The sequence below is a fragment of the Vigna umbellata genome, chromosome 5, assembly GCF_029865625.1.
Source record: "Vigna umbellata cultivar VRB3 chromosome 5, Vumbellata_1.0, whole genome shotgun sequence".
Taxonomy (NCBI): Eukaryota; Viridiplantae; Streptophyta; class Magnoliopsida; order Fabales; family Fabaceae; genus Vigna; species Vigna umbellata.
Window position 1 is genome coordinate 59050125 of NC_142169.1, and position 25314 is coordinate 59075438.

Genomic DNA, 25314 nt, shown 5'->3' on the forward strand with positions numbered 1-25314 from the left:
ATATTGTATGTTGAGTTGGATTTCCTATAGTTTATTATTTTATCATTAGAATAAAGTAATATTTTTTATTCCAAGAGATAAGGTGAGTTAAGTTCGACGAGAAGTTATTTTTTTATTCTTTTCTTCTCCTTTTACTGTATTGATGTTGTCGTGTAAATTCAAATTATATTAACAATTAAAATTTGAAAGTTAATACTTTATACATGTAAATTCAAATTATAATAATAGTTACAATATGAAAATGATTTTTATACTATTTAAGGAAAAATATTTAAATCATACTATTAATTTAGAATTAAGAATTTTAAAAATAGCTATAGATGAAATAAAATTTTGAATAATTTTAATAATATTAATTTATAAGATAATACATAATATTTTTTATTTAAAATTTAATGTTATTTATATGTATTTATAATTATTGTAACACATAATTTAATATATATTATTTAATGGAATATTAAAATTAAATACTAACTATTTAAACAATTTTCTAGATATTAATTTTTATTTTAAAATATTATATTTGCAAAGTAAAAAATAGTTATATAAATGATTTTTTTATAATTTTCGTAATTTATAAAATAATTAAATTAAAAGTTAATTTTAAATAAGTTATATTGTTTAATACAGAGATAGCATTTAAACATAATTTATACTATAAGTTTGCTAATTTACATGAATCATTATATTATTATATTTATATCCTATTATATCATATTTTATTAGCGTTATGTCTTATGTTTAATTATTACTCTTACAACTGCGAGTTTATAAAAACCACTTAAAAATAAAAGTTGAAGATTGTGATTACCGCAATGAATCCAATGACAAAATGTTGGGGGAAAACAAGGGTGATGTATCATTAATTTTAAAAAATGAATGTTTGTAAGTCTTGTTATCATTACTAGTAGAAAGGTAAACAGAACAAGATACCAAAATAAATAAAAAAACTTAGAATAGCTAAAAAAAATGATAATGTTACTTTTGACAACATTTTTTTAACAACATTTTTACATCATCTACTTGTCATTTTTTAATTGATCCAAAATTATTCCACAGTCAATAATTATCATTATAAACACTAACATGGACCAATCACAGAATGACATGTAGATAGTGTTAAAATGTTGTCAAAAAAATGTTGTCAAAGTATCATTATTCAAAGAAAATATTAATCTCAAGTCCCACAAAACCAATATAAACAACATAAAAAAAACACAACAAAAACTCAAATAAATGATTTATGTATAAGATATACTATATATGATTGAAAACTCTTTGGGTTCATTAATTATAATCTAAAAGTAATGATATGGATACCTTGTGTTCGATAAAGGATATAGGCCAATTATTGAATATTTTGTAAACATTAAACTGTTTAACTGAGGTTTGCACTTCCAAATAAATAAGCACAATACGTTATACAGTGAATATTGTTGCTCGAACATCGAGTACCGTGTCGCCTAACCAAAGACTATGTGTTATTTGCTAATGAATGCATTCCTTCCTAAAGTAGGATGCCTCCTACTTGAACTTATCTTTGTTTGTCGAAAACATTAATATATCACGCAATTTAATCAAAACAGACATCATATCGCCACAAGCAAAATATCATTAGGCCAATGGATTCATAATCGAGACTCGTCTGGGTAAAAATCCATAACTAGTAAAATACTCCTATAAGTATTACTTTATCAGAGTTTTAATTTCACTTTTTACATTAATCATACTTTAATTAGAAACTCAATTAAAGTAATAACTTGTGTGGAAGAATGTTTTTGTAGGCATCTCACATCTTCATTCTATAAAGGACGAGTATAAAAAGACAAAAAAGATTCGAAGGATGGAACAAAACTTTTTCCAAGATACCTTCTACTCTATAAATACACAAGAGTATGCTTGAATATACAATTATAATAAAGTATTTGAGATTTTAAGAGTTGAACTATTAAAATTTTCGTCATTTTGAATCGAAAAATTCTCAAAATATTCAGCTACCCTACTGATCTCAATAAGATATTCTATTAGCTTGGATGTGATAGCATGCACATGCCAATCCAAATCCAAACAGGGTTTGTATTCCTTCCACCGAACATTTGGAGAAAACTTGAAAATGGGCATAGTTCAAAACAAACTTATCTTTACACATTGTTTTACAGAGGAAAGTCCAGCCAAGCTACCTAAATATTTAAAATTAGTGTTCAACGTATCCCATAAACCTATTAAAAAAATGGCCCGTGATAAAGTCTTCAGCGTTTAAGCTTTTGTTTGGATGAGTTTTGTTGTACACTGTGGAATATTAATTTTTCTATGGTGTTTTAATTTACTTGCATTTCTGATACTAATTTTATTTCTTATAGTTGAACATGTAAGAGATTGTGAAATTATAAATGCGATGAATAATTATAAATAATATGATATTTGAATTTAAACAGTTGAAATCGTCATATTATAAAGCCATTTCAAAGTGTGACAACTTACATTTTATATTGTTTTCCAATAAAAAGTAATGATATTTTGACACAAACATTCACAGTATAGTTTGAAAGTAAAATAGTCTTACTTTGTAATTGTAAAAGAAAAGAAAAAGTAAAAAATAATGAAGAATAATATTAAATGAGTAAAAAATTTGTTTGTGCAAAAGTATGATTATTCTTTTCGCAAAATCATCGTCTGTATGAATAACGTGTCACAGCAGGCAGCATTAATCTAAAGAAGTTGAAGAGGCTGGCGTCACCTAATCGAATCGTTTGTCAGTAATGAAATATTATTATAAACTCATCAAATATTTAGAAACCAAATCGTTGTTGCTAGCAAAGACTGATCCACCAATTCTACAGAATTCAAACTTAAATTGATTACTTCTTTCTAATATAATAAAGAAGCAAACAGTAACCAGATTACCATATATACATACATAGAGATCATATTGGTAGAAGACAAAAAACATTTTGAAATTAGGATGGAAGAGATAGAACACAGAACAGTGGAAGTGAATGGCATAAAAATGCATGTAGCAGAGAAAGGAGAGGGTCCTGTGGTGTTATTCCTCCATGGCTTCCCCGAACTCTGGTACTCATGGCGCCACCAGATTCTGTCTCTCAGCGCCCAAGGATACCACGCTGTCGCACCAGACCTCCGTGGCTACGGTGACACAGAGGCACCGGCTTCAATCAGCAGCTACACATGCTTTGACATAGTGGGTGATCTGATTGCGCTTATAGACCTTCTGGGTGTCGACCAAGTCTTCCTTGTGGCTCATGACTGGGGAGCCATCATAGGGTGGTACCTCTGCATGTTTCGCCCCGACAGAGTCAAGGCCTATGTCTGCCTCAGTGTTCCTTTACTCCACAGAGACCCCAACGTCAGAACCGTCGATGCCATGCGTGCTATGTACGGAGACGACTACTACATCTGCAGATTTCAGGTTATATATTTTCCTTAGGATTTCATGAAAAATATTTGTTTATGTGAAATAAAGGAATGATTTTGAGCGATGGTGACCATTGTTTGAAACCTTATGACAGAAACCAGGCGAAATGGAGGCTCAGATGGCTGAAGTTGGCACTGAGTATGTTCTGAAAAACAACCTTACAAATCGTACACCTGGTCCTCCAATCTTTCCCAAGGGAGAGTTTGGTACCGGATTCAATCCAGATATGCCTGATACCTTGCCCTCCTGGCTCACACAAGATGATCTTGATTACTTTGTCTCCAAATTCAACAAAACGGGTTTCACTGGAAGCTTGAACTACTACAGAAATTTTGACACGTAAATTCTTGATTTTCCGGCTTGCCAAGGATACTGTTTTCCACTGCTATAAATAATGTTTATTTATCGAGAAACTCGGTCATATGTATATTTTTTCAGAAACTGGGAGCTGACGTCACCATGGACCGGAGCGCAAATCAAGGTTCCGGTCAAATTCATCACCGGAGATTTGGACTCTGTATACACGTCGCTGAACATGAAGGAGTATATTCACGGTGGAGGTTTCAAACAAGATGTGCCAAATTTAGAAGAAGTGATTGTGTTGAGAGGAGTATCTCATTTCAATAATCAAGAAGCTGCCGAGGAAGTCAATGATCACATATACCATTTTATCAACAAGCACGCACATGCAAAAACAACCTGAAACACTGTCGCAGATTCATAGAGCCAAAAGGTCTTCGTAGTTAAGGTTCATGCACAGTATTTCGATATAAACCCACATCCAGTAACCGTTTATGTCCCTTTGTAATACTAAATAAAATTTTCAAGTTTGTCTCTTCAAAAGGAACAGGGTACTTCATTTGTTATTTACAGATGACTTAAAATTTACGGGGTGTACGAAGTCTTGATGAATTCAAAATTGAAGTCGTGAGTGAGAAGATTTCTTCACAAAATTCAGAAAAGATAAATTGTAATGAGTTCTGATAATTTCTTTATAAATATTTTGAATTAAATTTTGTTGAGTGCTAACGACTTTTAAATTGTAGAAAATTATCCACAGTAATTTTGACTTTTAAGTGAAAGTCGTTTTCACTTCTACGAAAAATGTATTAAAAATTACATAAAACTAAGTTAGTCATAGTTTTTAATAAGAAAAATCTATTTCAAATTTCTCAACTTGCACCTTATGAATATACTAGTTAGCTAAGTTACAACATATTTTCATTTTGTATGATGTCGTTACGTATGACTTGGAAATCAAGTGATGAAAAACATTTTTTTTAAAAGGTTTTCCAATATTAAGGTTTTGAGTAAAGCTATAAAAACACTTTTACATCCATTTAACACATAACACAAAGATAAAATATATCCTAAAAATATAAATTTTAGATAAAATATATCCTAAAAATGTAAATTTTTGTATTTAAAAAAATTAAATAAATATAAAAAAATTTAGTGTATAAAAAAATATTTTTCTAAGATTTTGGTACATTTTCATCCTCTAAAATGTCAAATGGGTGATAATTTTTACACCAATTTTTTTATTCTCATTTGAGAGGGTACGCAGATTTTATACCAAAGTTATTTCTCTCTCTTTATCTTTAAAAATAAAAAGATAATTTTTGTTACAACCATTTTATCTAGAATTGTTAAATGTAATATCATGTGTCAAATAACTTTTTTTTTTCTCTTTATTAGATAAATTTCTTCGTATGGATGTGAATTTGACCGTATTCTTTTTTTATTTTTGAATTGAAAGTTTATAACATTTTCGTTTTCCTCAGTTAGTAGATACACTCCTACACATATTTTATCCATGTATTTTATAAACATTAACTAATTAAATATTTTTTTATAAAAATCACATCAATGAAAACTAAGGATTCGATGGGCTAAAAGTAAACACAAAATTTATAGAAATGTTGGAAAGAAAAAATATTTAAAATTTGAATAAACTTTATGAATATAGAAATGGTCGAACAGTTAAAAGAATAAATAAAAAATTTATAGAATTTTTTTTTTCAAATAAAATGAAACTAAAAACCAAATATTTAAAAGTAAATAAGTTTTTAGGTCACATAGTAAACTAAAGGTGTGGGTAATCGTAGCGGTCAAAATTACGACTTGAATTCTTAGAAAAACTAAAAAATAAATATAAATATTAAAAACCAATATAAATGGTTGAATTTAATTCTTATAATCTATTTCATTCAATGAATTTAAGGATTTTAATTTCTAAAATATAATATACGTATATGAGAGTCAAATATAAGTATATATATAATAAGTTTATGTAAAAATAAAATGTGGAAAGCTAAATAAGAAATTTTGGTAGCTTGAATGGTAGAAAATTGTCTTGATTTCAAGAACATGGGTTCAAACTCTTTTCTACCTTTTTCTTTAAAAAAATAATTTAAATATTGATAGTGGATAAAGCACTTCAAGTTTGAAGGAATTATTGAGAGATCCAATATGTCAAGTGATTAAAATATTAATATAATAAAATAATATTAAAATAATAAATAATATTAAAAAATTGGTGAAAAGTAAAATTTTTGGAAACAAATTCTGAGCAAGAGATTAAGTCTGGAATAGAGGTAGGGGAGCTAACCTTTCTAAGTTTTTATATTATGATTTAGTATCGTTTTATTACTATTCATGTCTTGAAATTCTGTGTGAATACTGTTAATGAAAAACATATATGCTTACTGTATATCTATCTATATTGATTTTCTGTGTTAATAGTATATGTTGTTGTTTTGAATCTGTAAATAAGAAATTTGTTAAAAACTAGTTCAGGAACACTTTGGCTAAGGAAAAACTTGATACTTAAGTTGTCCATTGTGACACACATCTCTTTCCTGGAAGTCTACTCGATAGGTTTTTAACTTAAATCTTGTTGAATAGATTATGTACTGTTAAATTATTGTGCAATATATCTTGTTGGAATGAAAATTTCTATGAATTCATGTTATTGTGGTAGATAAGGAATTATGAATTATAATTGTGATGGTAGGATAGAGAAATCTTAAAAACCGAAGTTGGTACATCCCTGATCATAGAGCAGCCTTGGTCAAATCCAGTAAGTTGTGACTAGTCATATGTACTGGCTGTTTATGGTGAGTTTGATTAGTCAAGCATTTGATTTTTCTCCGGTGACCATTTATGGTGATATTTTAGTATTGTTAATTTATTTTGTGATATATTCATTTTGTATGATTTTTGTGATGATTGTATTTTATTATATTAGATTTGAATTTATGCATCTGAACATGATATGAGTATTATGGGGATATTTTGTAATGATATAATATGAGTTCAGGAATATGAGCATGATATGAGTCTCGTGGAGAGATTCTGTAATGATATGGTATTTGGGTATATGTTGATGTTGAGGGTCCTGTCGTTGGAGGTTATCCTGATACTCTAATAATCATCTAGTCTCAAGTAGAGAAGAATGAATTATGTGGTGAGAGGGGTAGGAGGTCCTGGTCTATGTGCCGGTTTTGGACATAGTGTTGAGGAGTAACCTTGTGGATGATATGAAGTATTTTGGAAGTGTATTTGTAAGAAGAAGTAGAAGTCATCACAAGTGCATAACCTCCCGTGACCGCTCATCAACGTATCATTCGAATGAGTGTCTATTAGGTATTGTGGAATAAGTGTATATTGGGTATTCTGGAATGAGTGTATATTGGGTATTCTGGAATGAGTGTTTATTGGGTATTCTGGAATGAGTGTTTATTGGGTATTGTGGGATGAGTGTCTATTGGGTATTGTGGAATGAGTGTCTATTGGGTATTGTGGGATGAGTGTCTATTGGGTATTGTGAAATGAGTGTCTATTGAGTATTGTGGGATGAGTGTTTATGGGGTATTGTGGGATGAGTGTCTATTAGGAATTGTGGTATGATGGGATGAGTATCTACGGTGCGATTGTTGTACGATGGTATGAGGGTGTTTGACATAATTATTATACGATGTTTGTTGAGTGTATCAAAGTAATCATGCATGTTTTATAAATGATTTGTTGCATGTTAGTTCACACTACTTGTTTGTGTTTATATATGGGCGATGATCGTATAATTCGTTATACGGGAGCAAATAAAAGAATGTCGTCTGATTCAGTGCCAAAAGATAAAAGAATAAGTTAGAAGAATTCGAGTTATATTTATGAGTTTGTACTTGAAATCTGAGTTTAATATATATATATATATATATATATATATATATATATATATATATATATATATATATATATATATAAAAGTTTGTTTCTCATCCTATTTTTAATATTGATACAAACAATAAACAGAAAAAATTATATCATTTACGTTTATCAAATAAAAATATTGTAGCAAAATCATTAACTATATATTTCAAAATATGAATTATATTAGTAACTTATCAAAATATTAGTAAAAATATATTTATTAACGAAATAAAAAAATAATATTTAAATTACAAGTATCATTTATTAGTTTCACCCGCCTAAAAAATAATATTTATGTTAATAATAATTTTTTTAGAGAAATCTATTAGATATATTTTAAAAATATATTAAGAATCCCTTTGACGAGCATTTTAATACTACGATCTAATTTAATAAGTTCTATATTATGCTATGCGTGGCTATTGAAAAGTATTTACGTAATTTTGAAATGTTTGAATACACTAATTACATTAGTAGACATTATCCAGTTCCAAAATAAAAATCAAATAATGATCGAAATGTATCCATGCAAATGCAATATTTTGTAGTAAATTTATTATATCTTTTATTTATTTTTTTTGTATACAAGTTAAAAGCTAGATAAAAAGAAATGGAAGAAACAGTAGTAAATTGTCAACAATCGAAAATATTCATGTATCACGATGAGAAAACTTATTTTTAAATATGAAAATAATATTTTCTAAATTAGAAATTAATTATAGAGTAATTATATTTACAGACTAAATTAGAATCTAATTTTAAAATAGCTAAAATGCTGGTCAATAAATTTGAGGATCAAATTGATAACTACTTTAAACATTTATTTAATGACAATCAAACATAGATAGTTTGAAGACTAACCTAAAAACCCCTCTTAATTATTGGTATGTTAGCTAAGTTGTATTATTCTCTTGTCTTTCATATCGTCTGAAAATTAATTCCATATTTTATAAATTCAAATACGTACTGGATTTCGTATTTGATTGATACTTTGAGATTATAATATCACCACAATCTAACCAATTGTAAATATAACTTTAATTTAAGTCAATTTGGCTTCCAATTTCAGTTTTTATTTTGTTATTCCAATGGAAAATTCATGTATGCTGCATGCATATTATAAAATCAAACTATCATGGTACTTCTATAAATGGATGGTAGTTGAGCAAAAGTTCAAATTTAAAAAGGCTCAAGGCTTGTTTGAATTTTTTTTTTAACCAAGCTTAGATTGAGCTGTCATCATTTGAGCTAAAAATGTTCATATATCTATCTAATTTATGTTCAAAGCTTTAAGGTTAAGGTTTACATTTACTGAACAAGTCAAAGCTGGTTAATTAATTAATATCTAAAAGAATTTGAATTAAAAGAATACAGAAATGAACACAAAAAATGTTACCGATGGTCCCGTACAAAATTAAACAATTTCTAATTTAACAAATTAGAATTAAAATATTTATAGAACAACTAAAATTTTGTAATGCATAAATTAACCTCTTCTTTATTTTCTCTTTATATTAAGTAAGTGTTTTCAATTTTGATGTGGATGAGATAGAGGATTGAAATGTTCCAGATCTTGTCGATTGATCCTTTATACATTACCAGTGTGTTCATTTGAAGAGAAAACACTGTTAGTATGAACACAATAAAGGTAGGAAACGGTTTCTAAATGTAATATTTTGATGATGTTATTAAAGTATTTGATTACAATCATTTTATAATAATAAAAGAAAGTAATTGCACTTTCCCACTCTCCTAAATGAGTGGGATATCTCCTAACAGATCTCTCATTCCTAAAAATCAGCTCCTCAATCCCCTAATAATAGGTCAACATAAGACCTTTTATTTAACTGCATGAAATAAAGGACTTTAATCTTTATTTAAACTAAATAAAACAACATGAAATAAACCTGACAATCCCTTCCTTAAACTAAATTCCAAAGACTTTTAGTTTACTTCCGATGCTGTAATCATGCCCAGCATACTTCTAATCTTCAAAAACTGCTCCAGCTTGAGTGGTTTAGTCATTATATCAGCTATTTGATTTTGAGTGCTACAATGACTTAACTTGATTTTCCCTTCCTTAACCAGATCTCTCAAGACATGAAATCTAACATCAATATGTTTGCTTCTGCCATGCAATACTGGATTTTTTGACAACTTAATCGCTGAATTGCTATCACACATAATCAAGCTATGTTTTTGTCATTTGAAACCTATGGTCTCCAAAATTCTCATGATCCATATGCATTGACATGCACATGAAACTGCAGCTATGTATTCAGACTCTGTAGTAGACAGTGTCACTATTGGTTGTTTTTTGGATGACCATGAAACTGCACCTGTTCCTAACGAAAAAACAAATCCAGATGTACTCTTTCTATCATCTACATCACCTGCATAGTCACTATCTGTATAGGCCATCAAAGTTATATCTTCTCCTTTCTTGTAAAGTATTCCCAATTCTGTAGTCCCCTTTATATACCTTAGAATCCGTTTCACAGCCTGCCAATGAATCTCTGAAGGATTCTCCATGAATCTGCTAATGAGGCTAACCACATACATCAGGTCAGGTCGGGTTGCCGTTAGATACATGAGGCTTCCAACTGCTTGCTTGTAGAGTGTGGCATCTGCTTTAGGCCCTGCATCATTTTTGGATAATTTCATTCCTGAAACTATTGGGTTCTTCACTGCATTGCATTCCATCATGTTAAACCGAGCCAAAACTTCCTGTGCATATTTCCTTTGACATATAAAAATGCTATATGAATTCTGCAAAACTTCAATTCTCAAAAAATACCTCATCTTCCCCAAATCAGTTATGTCAAAGGTTGACATCATAGACTCTTTAAATTCATCACACATGCCTTTATCATTGTTGGTATAAATCAGATCATCCACATATAGACTTACAATAAGAATTTTACCTTCCTTTGCTGATTATTATTTTCTTTTTGATTGGATCAAAAAGTCTGTATGCTTTGGATTCATCACTGACTCCAAACAGAACACACAATCTGCTCTTGTTATCAAGCTTAACTCTTTGTTGATATGGTGTGTGGACATGATCAAGACAACCAAACACACGAAAGTAGCCAACAGATGGTTTTATTCCACTCCATGCTTCCTCTGGAGTCATATCTTGTACTGTAGATGTAGGACATCTATTCAGAATGTGTGCACACCATTTTGTTGCTTCTGGCCAAAAGATTTTTGGAACTTGTTTTCCAATCAGCATAGTGCGAACCATATTCATGATGGTTCTATTTTTCCTTTCAGCAACCCCATTCTGTTGGGGAGTATAGGCAGCTGTTAGTTGCCTTTTTATCCCTTGATTTATGCAAAATTCCTCAAATTCTTTTGAGCAGAATTCTCCTCCTCTATCAGTTCTTAAGCAAATAATGCTTTCTCCAACTTCTTTTTCAACTAGAACCTTGAAGTTTTTGAACAAAGAAAACGTTTCAGATTTCTCACTCAGAAAATATAGCCAAATCTTCCTTGTAAGGTCATCAATAAAGCTTAAAAAATATCTCTTATTGCTGCTGGAAGTTGGTTTGATTGGCCCACACAAATCTGCATGAACAAGCTGCAGTTTCCTAGATGCTCGCCATTCTCCTTTCTTAGACATAGTGAGTTGTTTTCCTTCCAGACATTGTGTGCAAATTTCTTGAGGGGCTGTGATAGGAGGCAAACCTGTTACCATTTGCTTAGAAGCAAGATTACTCAAACCATCATAGCTTAAATGCCCGAGCCTGTTGTGCCAGAGTTGAGAATTTTTTTCTGCATTAATCTGAAAACACGTATCTGCTTCCATGGTTGCTGCTAATACAAACATCCTACTAGAATTCATTGGAATTTCCCATAGTATTCCTTTATCAGGATGTGTAATTGTGCAAGTATTGCTTACAATTTTGATGCTCAGCCCCTTTTCCTGAAGTTGTCCTATGCTTAGCAAATTGTTTTTCAGTTCAGGAACGTAAAATACATGCGTAATAACATGCATCAATCCATTTACCTCCATTCGAATGCTCCCTTTCCCCATCACATTTATGTGAGTATTATTTCTCAGCTTGACTTTGCCTCTAAAGTTCTCATCTAATTCTAGAACCATTCCTTGTTGCCACTCATGTGGTTGCTGCATCCTGAATCCAAGAACCAATCAATTTTCCTTCCTTCTTTGATGCTCACGAGAGCCATTAGTAAAATCTCTTCCTCATGTTCGTCCATCTCTGCATAATTTGCTTTCTTCTCCTACATTGGACATTCATACTGAAAATGTCCAAGTTTATGACATTTAAAACATTCAACTTCATTTTTGTTAAATGTTTGTCTCCCTCTTCCTCTACCTCGGAAGGCTCCCCTTGTTCTCCCTCTTCCTCTGCCTCTTCCATATTTCTCCTCAAATACAGTTTGCATAACTTGCTCTTCTTCCACTGAACATGTCATTCGCTACTCATGCACCAATAAACTACTTTGCAATTCATCTATAGTCATACTGTTCATGTTGTTGGATTCCTCAATTGAACATACTACATAATTGAATTTAGTAGTCATAGACCACAAGATTTTTGCAGTAATGACACTCTCTTCTATTCTTTCTCCTGTTGCTTTCATGCTTTTGGCAATCTTTAAGGTTCGGCCAAAATATGAATTCACCGATTCTCCCTCCTTCATTTGCAATATCTCAAATTCCTTACGTAAAGCCTGCAACTGTGCTCGTTTCACCCTTGTGGATCCTTGAAATTTCTGCTTCATGGAGTCCCATATATTTTTGGACGTTTCATCGTTTAGGATTGTGTCCAAAATCTCTCTATCTATTGCTTGATAGAGATAATTCTTTATCTTCAAATCTTTAAGCTGTTGTTCTTCCAGCTTTTTGAGTTCTGCATCTGTTGCTTTTGTTTTGTCTTAAACATCATCAATTCCATGCTCCACCAAGCTCCAATACTCCTTAGAACGTAAGAAGTTTTCCATTAACTTCGCCCAATGGTCATAATGACCATCAAATTTTGGAATAGCAGTCTGGACATATTTTCGTTTTCTGTCATCTCGAAGTGCACTCTCAAGTTTTCCCAAAAACTCACAGTGTATCACTCTTCCCAATCCAATCCAGAAAACAAAACTCTCTAGTGTTTCTCTCTCTTACTCACGTGTGACTTTTCTTGGTTCAAGCCCCTGTGAAGGAGCTCTGATACCAAATTGTGAACACAATAAAGGAAACGTTTTCTGAATGTAATCTTTTGATGATGTTATTAAAGTATTTGATTACAATCGTTTTATAATAATAAAAGAAAGTAACTGCACTTTTCCACTCTCCTAAATGAGTGGGATATCTCCTAACAGATCTCTCGTTCCTAAAAATCAGCTCCTCAATCCCCTAATAATAGGTCAGCATAAGACCTTTTATTTAACTGCATAAAATAAAGGACTTTAATCTTTATTTAAACTAAATAAAACAACATGAAATAAACCTGACAGTTAGGAGATGATGGATTTAGAAAATAATTGTGTTCACATTAAGGAATTTGCAATGAATGATTCTCGCTGATGTGCGTGATGACGTGTTTTTTTCATCCACAGGAATGTAACGAGATTTGGGGGTGATTATGGTGAAAAATCTTTTCTACCCCTGTGAACAAGCACAGAACACATGAAGCACAATTACTCCTCTGCCCAACTTTACAACAAACATAAGTATTTTAGATGATATGAAGGGAATTGTTTTGTCTCTATTGACAAAATATTTTATATAATGTTTCTTTTAACCTCACAATTGTTTTATTTTTACATTATACATAGTTAAAAAGTAACTTTCCATTAGCAAATGTTATTTCACTTTATTGATTAGTAAATAAAAAACATTTTCTTAAATAATCAAATTAAAATTAAAATATAGATATAATCTATAAAAATTAATTTTTATTTTTTTATAAACATTTTTACAATTAAATATAATATTTACAATTATCATTTTATATTACTTTTATAATTAGGGATATTTTGGTAATCTTCAATTTTTAATAATTAAACAATTTTTTTTTATCTGTCAATCAAATCCTACACTAATTCTCACAAACTTTATTTTCAAATCCAGTCTCAATTGCCTACAAATCCATTTAAACAAACAACTAACAACTTTACTCTCAAATCTCCTCAAATCCACTTAATCATTTTTCTCCATATTATCTCCCACAAATCTACACATATGAGCAAAGCATATGAACAAAGCCTAAGACGTGAAACACGCTTGCATGGGAATCCAAGAATCCAAGGTTTATTTTAACTTAATCATATCGGTGGTCCTACCTTATAATATCTACTGAAAACAACGACCACAGTTACATTCTATCGTTTTTGTTCAAAGTGTAATCACCTTAGGTATATCTTCATTATTTAATAATTTTTTTATTAATTATTTTAGTTTATAAATTATGAATATCATACGTCATTTTTCGCACTTTGTAAAAATGGAAAACTTCGGTTCAAAATTTAAAACTCTACTATGATTATTTTCTTTCCTTCCCATTTCTTAATTATTTAGGTTGAAAATAAGTTTAAGAATCATTTTAAAGTAGTCTAACGGACTTGACAGTAAAATTTGCACTTCACTTAAATATTATAATTTGATTATACTTTAAACTTTAAGTCTAATTCAATCTCATAAAATCGATATATAAAATAAAATTTGTATTCTATTTATATTTTATAATTTGACATTTTTGGAACTTTCAACACTTACCCTGTTGATTTTATCACCAAGGGATGAACACATTCAACATGGAACATGGTTGGTGAAGTTGAAGTTGGAATGCTGTGTTTCAAGGCCTGTCATGTAATATATAGCAGAAAATCAAGAACTTTTTACGAGATGTAAGGGTGTCTCACATAGCTGCTAACTGAAAACTTATAAGTTAATGAAAATTAATAATTCAAAAGCTGCAAATTTAAAAGTAGTGTGTCGTGTGATTAAATTGAAAGTGTTGATAATTACTAATAAATATATAATTTACTAATAAATACTGTGCATCATTGTTGTGCTCCATCACTGGACTATTTTGGTTCCACTGTTAAAGTTATATTTAATGTTCAGGAAGTCTTTTTTTTGAACAAAATCTCAATTTCATCCCTTAATTTTTTGGTTATTCAATTGGATCTAAATTTTTTAAAAATTGTAACAATTATACTTTAACCGTTAAATTGGACCAAACAGCCGTACGTGATACACTGAATTGACATGGATAATTATATTTATTAAAATACAAAGAAAAGAAAAGTACGAATGATTTCAAAACATTGGACGGAACACACGTGCTACCCAAACTTCATAAAGTGTCTTCGCCAAATCTGTTTGTCTCGGACCTGGGGCTGTGTAATGGATGGACCGACTCGACTCGATCAACCATATACAAAGTTAACTCTAGAAAAAATCACAATGGTAAACTGAACTGTGTTTGGTGCAAGGATCTCATTTTTTTATTAACAAACATGCTCAACGATATGGGTCTATTCTAATTAAAAGATCACTTAAAAATTTATAAATATAAAAAAAATAATTATATTTTTTAAATATTTAAAACTTAATTATAATAATTGATTGATAATTAAAAACTAAATTGAGTATCAGAATAATTTCTAGCAGGCACTCACTACTTTGATTTGGACTCTACTAAAAAAACTGGATGAGACATAAAGAAAAGATAAAAAAACTGGATGAGACATAAAGAAAAGATAAAAAAACTGGATGAGACATAAAGAAAAGATAAAAAAAACTGGATGAGACATAAAGAAAAGATAAAAAAAACTGGATGAGACATAAAGAAAAGAAAAACGAAACTAAGAGGGGTGACCGAACAAAATTGTGAAGGTGTGGTTCTCTACTCTACATACTAAAATAATAATTATTATTATTATATTACTAAAATAATAATTATTATTATATTTTATAAAGTAATCAATCCTATCAAAATAAAAGACCGAAGGAATTTAATGAGTAAGCCTTCAAATGTATCCCCATTGAGTTATAAGCTAAATTCAACAGCTTGACCAACTTCTCTCATTGATGAAGCCACGAGAAGCACGCTATCATGTCTTTTTACAAATTTTGTTTGCTTTTGTCTAATGGGTCAAAAACGGTTTCATCAATAAATTTCAATTTGAATGGATTTGATGAAAGAAAGTAAATGTCCACAAGTATACAATAAAATTTCATTATGAGCCTATACATTATATGTAAGATTAAATATTAATAAATACTTTAATAACGATTTGATAAAGATGAAATAATATATATAATTGATTAATAATAGTTACGTGACAGAATGCACTTCTTACAAACAGAGAACTGTAAATTAGTTACTCAATAAGTCATCACGTTCTTCACCAACACTTGGACCGGGGACCGTGATTTTGGACGGAAACAAAGTTTCGGTTTGCGTCCAATCCCGCTACCTAACAGTTTAAGACCGACAACTTCAAAAATTTACGATGAATTTAACGTTTTTTTAGATTTTAAAAAAGTTAAAATCAATGTTCATTTCAAAAAGTTGTTTGGTTTAGAAAAAAACTTTGTTCGTTTTACCTGAACATATTTTTTTACTTGATTTACAGATCCTTAGAATAAATATGGATTTAAAAATGAAATTTATTTGATTGACTTTATGTAAATATCGTTTCACGGCAACCACCACGTACAGTAGTTAAAGAAACCCGAGGAAGTCTCCACCAAAATGAATGATAACAAGTGGTTTCTAAAATCGTGTAAAACAAGGAAGGAAATACTAGCTAACTAGCAGTGGCAGCCATTCATTATTTAACATTACCGAGATATTAGTAATTTAGGGTTCTTTGCTTATAGTGATCATAAATAAAATATAACTCTAAGGCTCAGTTTGGATGTCACGAATTAGTATAAACATTTTAAGAAATATATCCTCGTATAATAAAATAAAACAAAATTATTTCTCAGTTTTTCAATTTTTTATATAATTTAATTATTCCTTGTTATATTATTGTATTACTATAAAAAGATTCCCAATCACGTGTAACATGAAAAAACGTTTTAGGAGATATAGTTTCCATGACGTGTGAACGCGGGTATTTCACACGTTAGGAAGAAAAGAAAAAAACGTAGACGAAAGCAAACCGCTATCTCTATATAATGTGGTGTATCGGATCCAATAACACTTAAAACAAAAGAGCGTTTGATTAGCTTTCGTACTAAGATGGAAGGCGTAGAACACAGAACGGTGGAAGTGAATGGCATAAAAATGCATGTAGCAGAGAAAGGAGAGGGTCCTGTGGTGTTATTCCTCCATGGCTTCCCCGAGCTCTGGTACTCCTGGCGCCACCAGATTCTCTCTCTCAGCTCCCGAGGCTACCGCGCTGTTGCACCGGATTTACGTGGCTACGGTGATACAGAGGCACCGGATTCAATCAGCAGCTACACCGGCTTTCAGATAGTGGGTGATCTGATTGCGCTTATAGACCTTCTGGGTGTCGACCAAGTCTTCCTTGTGGCTCATGACTGGGGTGCCATCATAGGTTGGTATCTCTGCATGTTTCGCCCCGACAGAGTCAAGGCCTATGTCTGCCTCAGTGTTCCTCTTCTTCACAGAGACCCCAACATCAGAACCGTCGATGCCATGCGTGCCATGTACGGAGACGACTACTACGTCTGCAGATTTCAGGTATATACTCATTCTTGTTTTTCCCAACACTGTTTTTCATTTTACTTTTATGCTCTTTTTCTTTTATGTGAAGTGAAAGGAGAATTCAGTGGAGTAATGTTAGATCTGACGGTAATTATTGTATTGAAAACTTGTGACAGAAACCAGGCGAAATGGAAGCTCAGATGGCTGAAGTTGGGACTGAGTATGTGTTGAAAAACATTCTGACAAGTCGAAAACCTGGTCCTCCGATCCTTCCCAAGGGAGAGTATGGAACCGGGTTCAATCCGGATATGCCGAATTCCTTACCCTCTTGGCTCACGGACGATGATCTTGCCTATTACGTATCCAAATTTGAGAAAACAGGCTTCACAGGACCCTTGAACTATTACAGAAATTTGAACTTGTAATTAATCTCTGCTTTCCTTTTCGCTGAAAATTTATCAGAAAGACATGTATTTAATTAACTGTGTTGTTGCTTACAGAAATTGGGAGCTGACAGCACCATGGAGTGGAGGTAAAATCCAAGTGCCGGTAAGGTTCATCACAGGAGAGTTGGATTTGGTGTACACCTCTCTGAACATGAAGGAGTATATCCACGGTGGAGGTTTCAAACAAGATGTGCCAAATTTAGAAGAAGTGATTGTGCAGAAAGATGTAGCTCACTTCAATAATCTAGAAGCAGCTGAGGAAATCAATAATCACATTTATGATTTTATCAAGAAGTTTTGACCACCGAACGAATGGAATACTGATATATCGAACACAGTCGAAAGGTGGTGTAGGTGGCGAAGAATCTGAATTGTTACCGATGGGTTTATCTTATCTTTTTATGGATAACATCGTCATTTTATCAACCGTGTGCTTTCAAACTCCTGGAAAATAAGTTTTCAATCTTTTCGTCTAATAATAAATACATTTTCAAACTCGTCACCTGATTACATAAGTTTTCAATCGAGTCGCTTAAGTTAATATAATCTTCCCTAAAAATGACATCACGTGTCATATGATGATTTAGTTTGTAATTTATTCTCATCAATAAATTTATCTGAAAAATAGTTTTGGAATGCATTTTTTTCTTCATGTAATGTTGCAGAAATTCGAGTGAGAAAAAAGTAATGTATTTACTATTTTTTAGTTTCTATAAACTATTAATATGTTTGTTAGTTTATTCTAAGATGTGTGTGGAAAATTTTAGGAAGTGTGTTTATTCAACTCAACTCATCTCATATATTTATACCATGGCAAAAAACAAATCACAAGAATTTGAGGATAAAATCTATCATATATGATAACGAACAGTGGATATCATGATGCATGATGCTCGTATGGATATCATGATATCATGATGCTGGTGGATATTATGATGCTTGCAAATATTATGATGTTCGTGGATATCATATGATGCCCGTGGATATCATGATACTTGGATACTATAATATCTGTTTCTAAATAGATTGTGCATAGACATTATATTATTAAATATCTGTGAATATTATGATACCTATGAATAGTATAATACTCGTGGATATTATGATACCCGTGAATATTATAATATCGATTATGTGAGCATTCTACAGATATGTGTGATCCCGTAATATTTTTATAATGTATTTACTATTTTTAGTTTCTATAAACTATTAATATGTTTCTTAATTTAAAGTATCATGGAATTCAATTAACGAGGGGAAGTCTCCTATTGCAAACACTGATTGTTAATTTCGTCAGCAAAGTTCATAATTAACGATCAAGTCCAAGACCGAGCGGTAAATCCCTCTCGGGAGAGAGGTAAAGCCCTCTCAAAGCCGAACGGTAAAGCCCGTTCCCTAGGAAGCACTCCTAGGTCAAAGACCGAGCGGTAAATCCCTCTCGGGAGAGAGGTAAAGCCCTCTCAAAGCCGAACGGTAAAGCCCGTTCACTAGGAAGCACTCCTAGCTCAAAACAGAGAGGTAAAGCCCTCTCAAAGCCGAACGATAAAGCTCGTTCCCTAGGAAGCACTCCTATGTCAAAGACCGAGCGGTAAATCCCTCTCGGGAGAGAGGTAAAGCCCTCTCAAAATCGAACGGTAAAGCCCGTTTCCTGGAAAGCACTCCTAGGTCGAAGACCGAGCGGTAAATCCCGGGGAAGCTTGAACTACTACAGAAATTTTGACACGTAAATTCTTGATTTTCCGGCTTGCCAAGGATACTGTTTTCCACTGCTATAAATAATGTTTATTTATAGCGAAACTCGGTCATATGTATATTTTTGCAGAAACTGGGAGCTGACGTCACCATGGACCGGAGCGCAAATCAAGGTTCCGGTCAAATTCATCACCGGAGATTTGGACTCTGTATACACGTCGCTGAACATGAAGGAGTATATTCACGGTGGAGGTTTCAAACAAGATGTGCCAAATTTAGAAGAAGTGATTGTGTTGAGAGGAATATCTCATTTCAATAATCAAGAAGCTGCCGAGGAAGTCAATGATCACATATACCATTTTATCAACAAGCACGCACATGCAAAAACAACCTGAAACACTGTCGCAGATTCATAGAGCCAAAAGGTCTTCGTAGTTAAGGTTCATGCTTTGTATTTCGATATAAACCCACATCCAGTGGCAGTAACCGTTTATGTCCCTTTGTAATACTAAATAAAATTTTCAAGTTTGTCTCTTCAAAAGGAACAGGGTACTTTATTTGTTATTTACAGATGACTTAAAATTTACGGGGTGTACGAAGTCTTGATGAATTCAAAATTGAAGTCGTGAGTGAGAAGATTTCTTCACAAAATTCAGAAAAGATAAATTGTAATGAGTTCTGATAATTTCTTTATTAATATTTTGAATTAAATTTTGTTGAGTGCTAACGACTTTTAAATTGTAGAAAATTATCCACAGTAATTTCGACTTTTAAGTGAAAGTCGTTTTCACTTCTACGAAAAATGTATTAAAAATTACATAAAACTAAGTTAGTCATAGTTTTTAATAAGAAAAATCTATTTCAAATTTCTCAACTTGCACCTTATGAATATACTAGTTAGCTAAGTTACAACATATTTTCATTTTGTATGATGTCGATACGTATGACTTGGAAATCAAGTGATGAAAAACATTTTTTTAAAAGGTTTTCCAATATTAAGGTTTTGAGTAAAGCTATAAAATACAATTTTACATCCATTTAACACATAGCACAAAGATAAAATATATCATAAAAATGTAAATTTTTATATTTAAAAAAAAATATATAAAAAATTTAAGTGGATAAAAAAATATTTTTCTAAGATTTTGGTACATTTTCATCCTCTAAAATGTCAAATGGGTGATAATTTTTACACCAATTTTTTTATTCTCATTTGAGAGGGTACGTAGATTTTATACCAAAGTTATTTCTCTCTCTTTATCTTTAAAAATAAAAAGATAATTTTTGTTACAACCATTTTATCTAGAATTGTTAAATGTAATATCATGTGTCAAATAACTCTTTTTTTCTCTTTATTAGATAAATTTCTTCGTATGGATGTGAATTTGACCGTATTCTTTTTTTATTTTTGAATTGAAAGTTTATAACATTTTCGTTTTCCTCAGTTAGTGGATACACTCCTACACATATTTTATCCATGTATTTTATAAACATTAATTAATTAAATATTTTTTTATAAAAAAAAATAACAATCACATCAATGAAAACTAAGGATTCGGTGGGCTAAAAGTAAACACAAATAACTAATTAACAATACACCATATTTTTGGACAATGTTGGAAAGAAAAAATATTTAAAATTTGAATAAACTTTATGAATATAGAAATGGTCGAACAGTTAAAAGAATAAATAAAAAATTTATAGAATTTTTTTTTCAAATAAAATGAAACTAAAAACCAAATATTTAAAAGTAAATAACTTTTTAGGTCACATAGTAAACTAAAGGTGTGGGTAATCGTAGCGGTCAAAATTACGACTTGAATTCTTAGAAAAAATAAAAAATAAATATAAATATTAAAAACCAATAGAAATGGTTGAATTTAATTCTGTTTCGGCAGGATTTAAAACCCTAATCCAAAACATTCAAAGTTGTCTGCTCCCGATGTCCAATTGTGCTGTCTTCTCTCTTCTCCTTGTCCGAGCGGCGGGGGAGGGTGCCTGCAAAAGACACTCTGACGCTCAAGTAAGTGACTGTGCGTAATAATCTTGTAATCAAGATTTAGTTATCTGAGTTCTGAGTTTCAGTTCAAGTTAAAGTTACCTGTCTCCTTTGCCAGACAAATACTTATAAATTATAATGAGCTTACCGTTAGGTCTGACTCATTAACCACCAATGAATGACAATATTAATTGTCAATAAATGACAATTATTTTCATTAACTCCCCGACAATTATTACTATTAATTACCTTAACGGCTGATTTAACCGATCGGTTCACTGACCTGAGAGGTATCATCGGTCGGGCTAATTTTACCGATCGGTTCATTGACCTGCGAGGTATCATCGGTCGGGCTGATTTTACTGATCGGTTCATTGACCTGAGAGGTACCATCGGTCGGACGACTCTTCTGCACTTTTACCGTTCGGTCGGCTATGAGCCCATAGTAACATAAGCCCCCCAAGCCCTAGCAAAATTTGATATTGCGTTGGGTTTGTAAAGTTATATCGATCGGTAGAGGATTTTACCTGAGTTTCGATTCTTGCTAGTGTCAACACCCAATTTCGTCCGGATTGACTAATAGGTTTATTTTATTTTATGTTATTTTCTTTCATTTTTCATTTTTAATATATACTTTATTTTTACCTTCTTATTTATTTGTTATTTTACTTTATTTTATTTTCTTACATTTTTATTTTTAATTTATATTTTATTTTTACCTTTATTTATTTTATTATTATCATGTATATATATATATATATTAGTTATTTCATTTTATTTGTAAGAAAACGAAAAAAAAAAGGAAAAAAGAAAAGGAAAAGAGAAAACCCAAGGTCAACCTGTAACATAAAACAGCAGTAAGCAGTGTTCAGGCAAAAAGCAATGCTCGAAATGTTCATTTACAATGGCAGCAACAAAAGGCAGAGACTCTTCTTCCTATAATTCCCTACTTATGACTGCAAGTATACATAAAAGAGAATGATTTTTTTTGAAAGCAAGCTTCTGCCAACTGATAGCCGATACAGTGAACATCAAATAAAGAAAAAAACAAAAGGGAAATCCCATGCCAGAAGATATTCCAGAGCTCGCAGATGCAGGACAGAGAGGAGTTCGGGGTTGGTTTTTGAAAAGGTTTTTCATCATGGTCATAAAAGGGGATCACGAATTGGAGAGGGACCTCACCATTAGAGACAACATCAGATATTTACCTTCATCGCCTATCACCGTTACTGAGTAGTCAAGAGAAGACCTCACGGTCATCCGAACCGATTTTCTGCCTTCAACCTTCTTACGCTTGGAAGAGGGTGAGACGACCGTAAAGGAAGATCACTCGAAGAGGGTAGTGGGAGCTAGAACCAAAAGGACGATTTTCGTTTAAAGCCGCGAAGGTGAGTTTCCCTGTCTAAGCTCTTGGCCTTGTCTTATAAGAATGCATGCCCTCTGTCTAGATATGAATGAATGATGTTGGGTATGAATGAATGATGTTGTCTGGATATGTATGAAGGACGTTTGATCGGTACATAGTCATTTGCCTCTTTTGTTAATTCATCTGTTAATCAAAACTGCACCAGTTTCAATAAGTTTCATCAGTTATAAGTAACAGTAGAATATAGGTGTTTTCCCCAACACAAACACTTCCCGTATCCATTTACTTACACCCAGAAAGCATCAAAGCAGTAAACCAAGTAAACAGAAACATCCAAGTAAGAAAACAGAGAATAAATAAACCAAATCCCAAACCAACTAGCAAATAAAAAAGATGGAAAAGAGAGGGAGAAGCGTGACATCCGGCGAGAACAATGGTGGATAGCTTCGTCGACGGTAGGGTTTTGCTCGTGGCCTGAGAGTCGGTGCTCGGAGTTAGGCAACTGGCGGCAACCTTGGCCGTGATTTGCGGTGCTGGATGTTCGACGGAGAAGGGAGAGAACTCGTACCCAAGCGGAGGCCGGTGTCGGACCCGAGGAGTTCTTCCTCTAGCGCACGGAAATGGAGGCAAGGGAGAAGACAGGACGCCGCGGCTGGTGGTGCTTGGGGTTGCCCGCGACTTCATGGACTAGGCGGAGGGCCTCTTCGCGGTGGTCGGCTTGGCGGAAGCGGCCGCACGCGCGCAAGAAGAAAGGAAAAAGCGGATCCGAGGCCGTGGCCAGCGGCGACCCTGGTGGCGCCTAGCATCGCCGTCGGCGCGGCGACCGGTAGAGGCCGTCCCCCCTTTGCGGTGGCCGTGTGGGCAGAGACGAAGACCTGGTCGTTGAACGGTGGAAGTAAACTCTTTTGGGTTTTTCTTGTTCAGAGAGAAAGAAGACCTGGGATTCACTTGAATGAAATGGTAAATGTGAAGGATTGCAGAACCCCTAAGGGTTTACTGAGCTGAGGGACGAAAAGGCCTGGGCCTTCTAACCTTCACTTAAAAATATTCGTATGTATATAATAAAAAAGCATTTCTCTCCCTCGCGCACCCCCCATTCCTCACCCGCACACCCTCTATCCATTCCCTTGGTCTGGGCCCATGCCCATTTTGTCCCTAACAAAAAAAAATATAACAAAAATGGATTTCTCCCCTGCGCTCTCTTACTCTTATTTTCGCACTCCTCTCCGCCTGGGCTTTGGCCCAGTTCGATTTTTTGAAGCACCCCTGTTTCTTACTTAGCATCTCCACACCCCTTTTCTCTTTTATTTTATTTACTTTTATTTTATTTTATTTTATCCTTTTACTTTCTACTTTATTATCATTATTCATTTATTCATCCTTTTATTTTATTTTATTTTCTTTATTTTATTTTTATTTTTATTTTTATTTATTTTTATTTTCGTTTTTATTTTTATGTTTATTTTTGTTTATTTTTATTTTTTTATTTTATTTTCTTTTCTTTCTATTTTGTTTCCATTTTAAATGCAATTTTTTATAAGAAATGATAAAAAATACGTTTAAAGGTTTAAGCACACGTGTGACCGCTCGCGTCGTCCTTGTGCTAAAAACCTTTTCTTCTTTCTTATAAAAATTATAAAAAAAATACGTTTAAAGGTTTAAGCACACGTGTGACCGCTCGCGTCGTCCTTGTGCTAAAAACCTTTTCTTCTTTCTTATAAAAATTATAAAAAAATACGTTTAAAGGTTTAAGCACACGTGTGACCGCTCGCGTCGTCCTTGTGCTAAAAAAACCTTTTCTTCTTTCTTATAAAAATTACAAAAAATACGTTTGAAGGTTTAAGCACACGTGTGACCACTCGCGTCATCCTTGTGCTAAAAAAACCTTTTCTTCTTCCTTATAAAATTACCAAAAAATACGTTTTAAAGTTTAAGCACACGTGTGACCGCTCGCGTCGTCCTTGTGCTAAAACCTTTTCTTCTTTCTTATAAAAATTACAAAAAATACGTTTGAAGGTTTAAGCACACGTGTGACTGCTCGCGTCGTCCTTGTGCTAAAAAAACCTTTTCTTCTTCCTTATAAAATTACCAAAAAATACGTTTTAAAGGTTAAGCACACGTGTGACCGCTCGCGTCGTCCTTGTGCTAAAACCTTTTCTTCTTTCTTAAATAAAATTGCAAAAAATATTTTAAAGGTTCAGCACACGTGTGATCGCACGCATCGTCCTTGTGCTAAATACCTTTTCCGTTTATTTCATGAAAATGTCAAAAAAATATAAAATTTTCAAAAAAAAAACTAAAAACATCAACAATTTCTACCCAGAACTACGTGATCCTTGATTCTCCATCAAAAGTGGAGATACGTAGGAGCAAGGTTAGCCCTTGTCAGGTTCACTTCCCAAAAAACTAAAAAATATATTTTGTTTATTTATAATTTTATTTTAGGGGATAGTTAAACATTTTGAAAACCACATCATATTCGTGCATTTAGTTAAAGGTACTGCCTTAAGGCAGGC

General features: G+C 32.2%; 2 protein-coding genes and 1 pseudogene across 3 annotated transcripts; 2 read left to right on the forward strand and 1 right to left on the reverse strand.

Annotated features, from left to right (window-relative positions):
• Positions 1–2954: 2954 nt before the first annotated feature.
• Positions 2955–4438, forward strand: LOC124843580 (epoxide hydrolase 2-like). Its single transcript, XM_088115287.1, has 3 exons — positions 2955–3430; positions 3531–3775; positions 3875–4438. The coding sequence occupies exons 1-3, from the start codon at positions 2966–2968 to the stop codon at positions 4137–4139; spliced, it is 975 nt and encodes a 324-aa protein (XP_087971413.1). The 5' UTR covers positions 2955–2965; the 3' UTR covers positions 4140–4438.
• Positions 4439–9850: 5412 nt separating this feature from the next.
• LOC148198738 (secreted RxLR effector protein 161 pseudogene) lies at positions 9851–10510 on the reverse strand (annotated as a pseudogene).
• A 6272-nt stretch (positions 10511–16782) lies between these two features.
• Positions 16783–19999, forward strand: LOC124848593 (epoxide hydrolase 1-like). 2 transcript variants are annotated; one of them, XM_088116624.1, is made up of 3 exons: positions 16783–17331; positions 17472–17716; positions 19564–19999. In XM_088116624.1, the coding sequence occupies exons 1-3, from the start codon at positions 16867–16869 to the stop codon at positions 19826–19828; spliced, it is 975 nt and encodes a 324-aa protein (XP_087972750.1). In that variant the 5' UTR covers positions 16783–16866; the 3' UTR covers positions 19829–19999. The 2 variants fall into 2 exon arrangements, with proteins under 2 accessions (XP_087972750.1, XP_047182264.2); XM_047326308.2 differs by lacking the exon at positions 19564–19999 and adding an exon at positions 17796–18381 and having other exon boundaries at positions 16809–17331.
• Positions 20000–25314: the final 5315 nt, after the last annotated feature.

What these genes read in the sequence shown, in the direction of transcription:
- LOC124843580 (XM_088115287.1), top strand. Translation starts at nt 2,966, where the DNA reads ATGGAAGAGATAGAACACAGAACAGTGGAAGTGAATGGCATAAAAATG. An exon ending in ACTACATCTGCAGATTTCAG is followed by an intron (nt 3,431 to 3,530) that starts GTTATATATTTT and finishes ACCTTATGACAG; the next exon opens with AAACCAGGCGAAATGGAGGC. An exon ending in TACTACAGAAATTTTGACAC is followed by an intron (nt 3,776 to 3,874) that starts GTAAATTCTTGA and finishes ATATTTTTTCAG; the next exon opens with AAACTGGGAGCTGACGTCAC.
- LOC124848593 (XM_088116624.1), top strand. Translation starts at nt 16,867, where the DNA reads ATGGAAGGCGTAGAACACAGAACGGTGGAAGTGAATGGCATAAAAATG. An exon ending in ACTACGTCTGCAGATTTCAG is followed by an intron (nt 17,332 to 17,471) that starts GTATATACTCAT and finishes AACTTGTGACAG; the next exon opens with AAACCAGGCGAAATGGAAGC. An exon ending in TATTACAGAAATTTGAACTT is followed by an intron (nt 17,717 to 19,563) that starts GTAATTAATCTC and finishes ATATTTTTGCAG; the next exon opens with AAACTGGGAGCTGACGTCAC.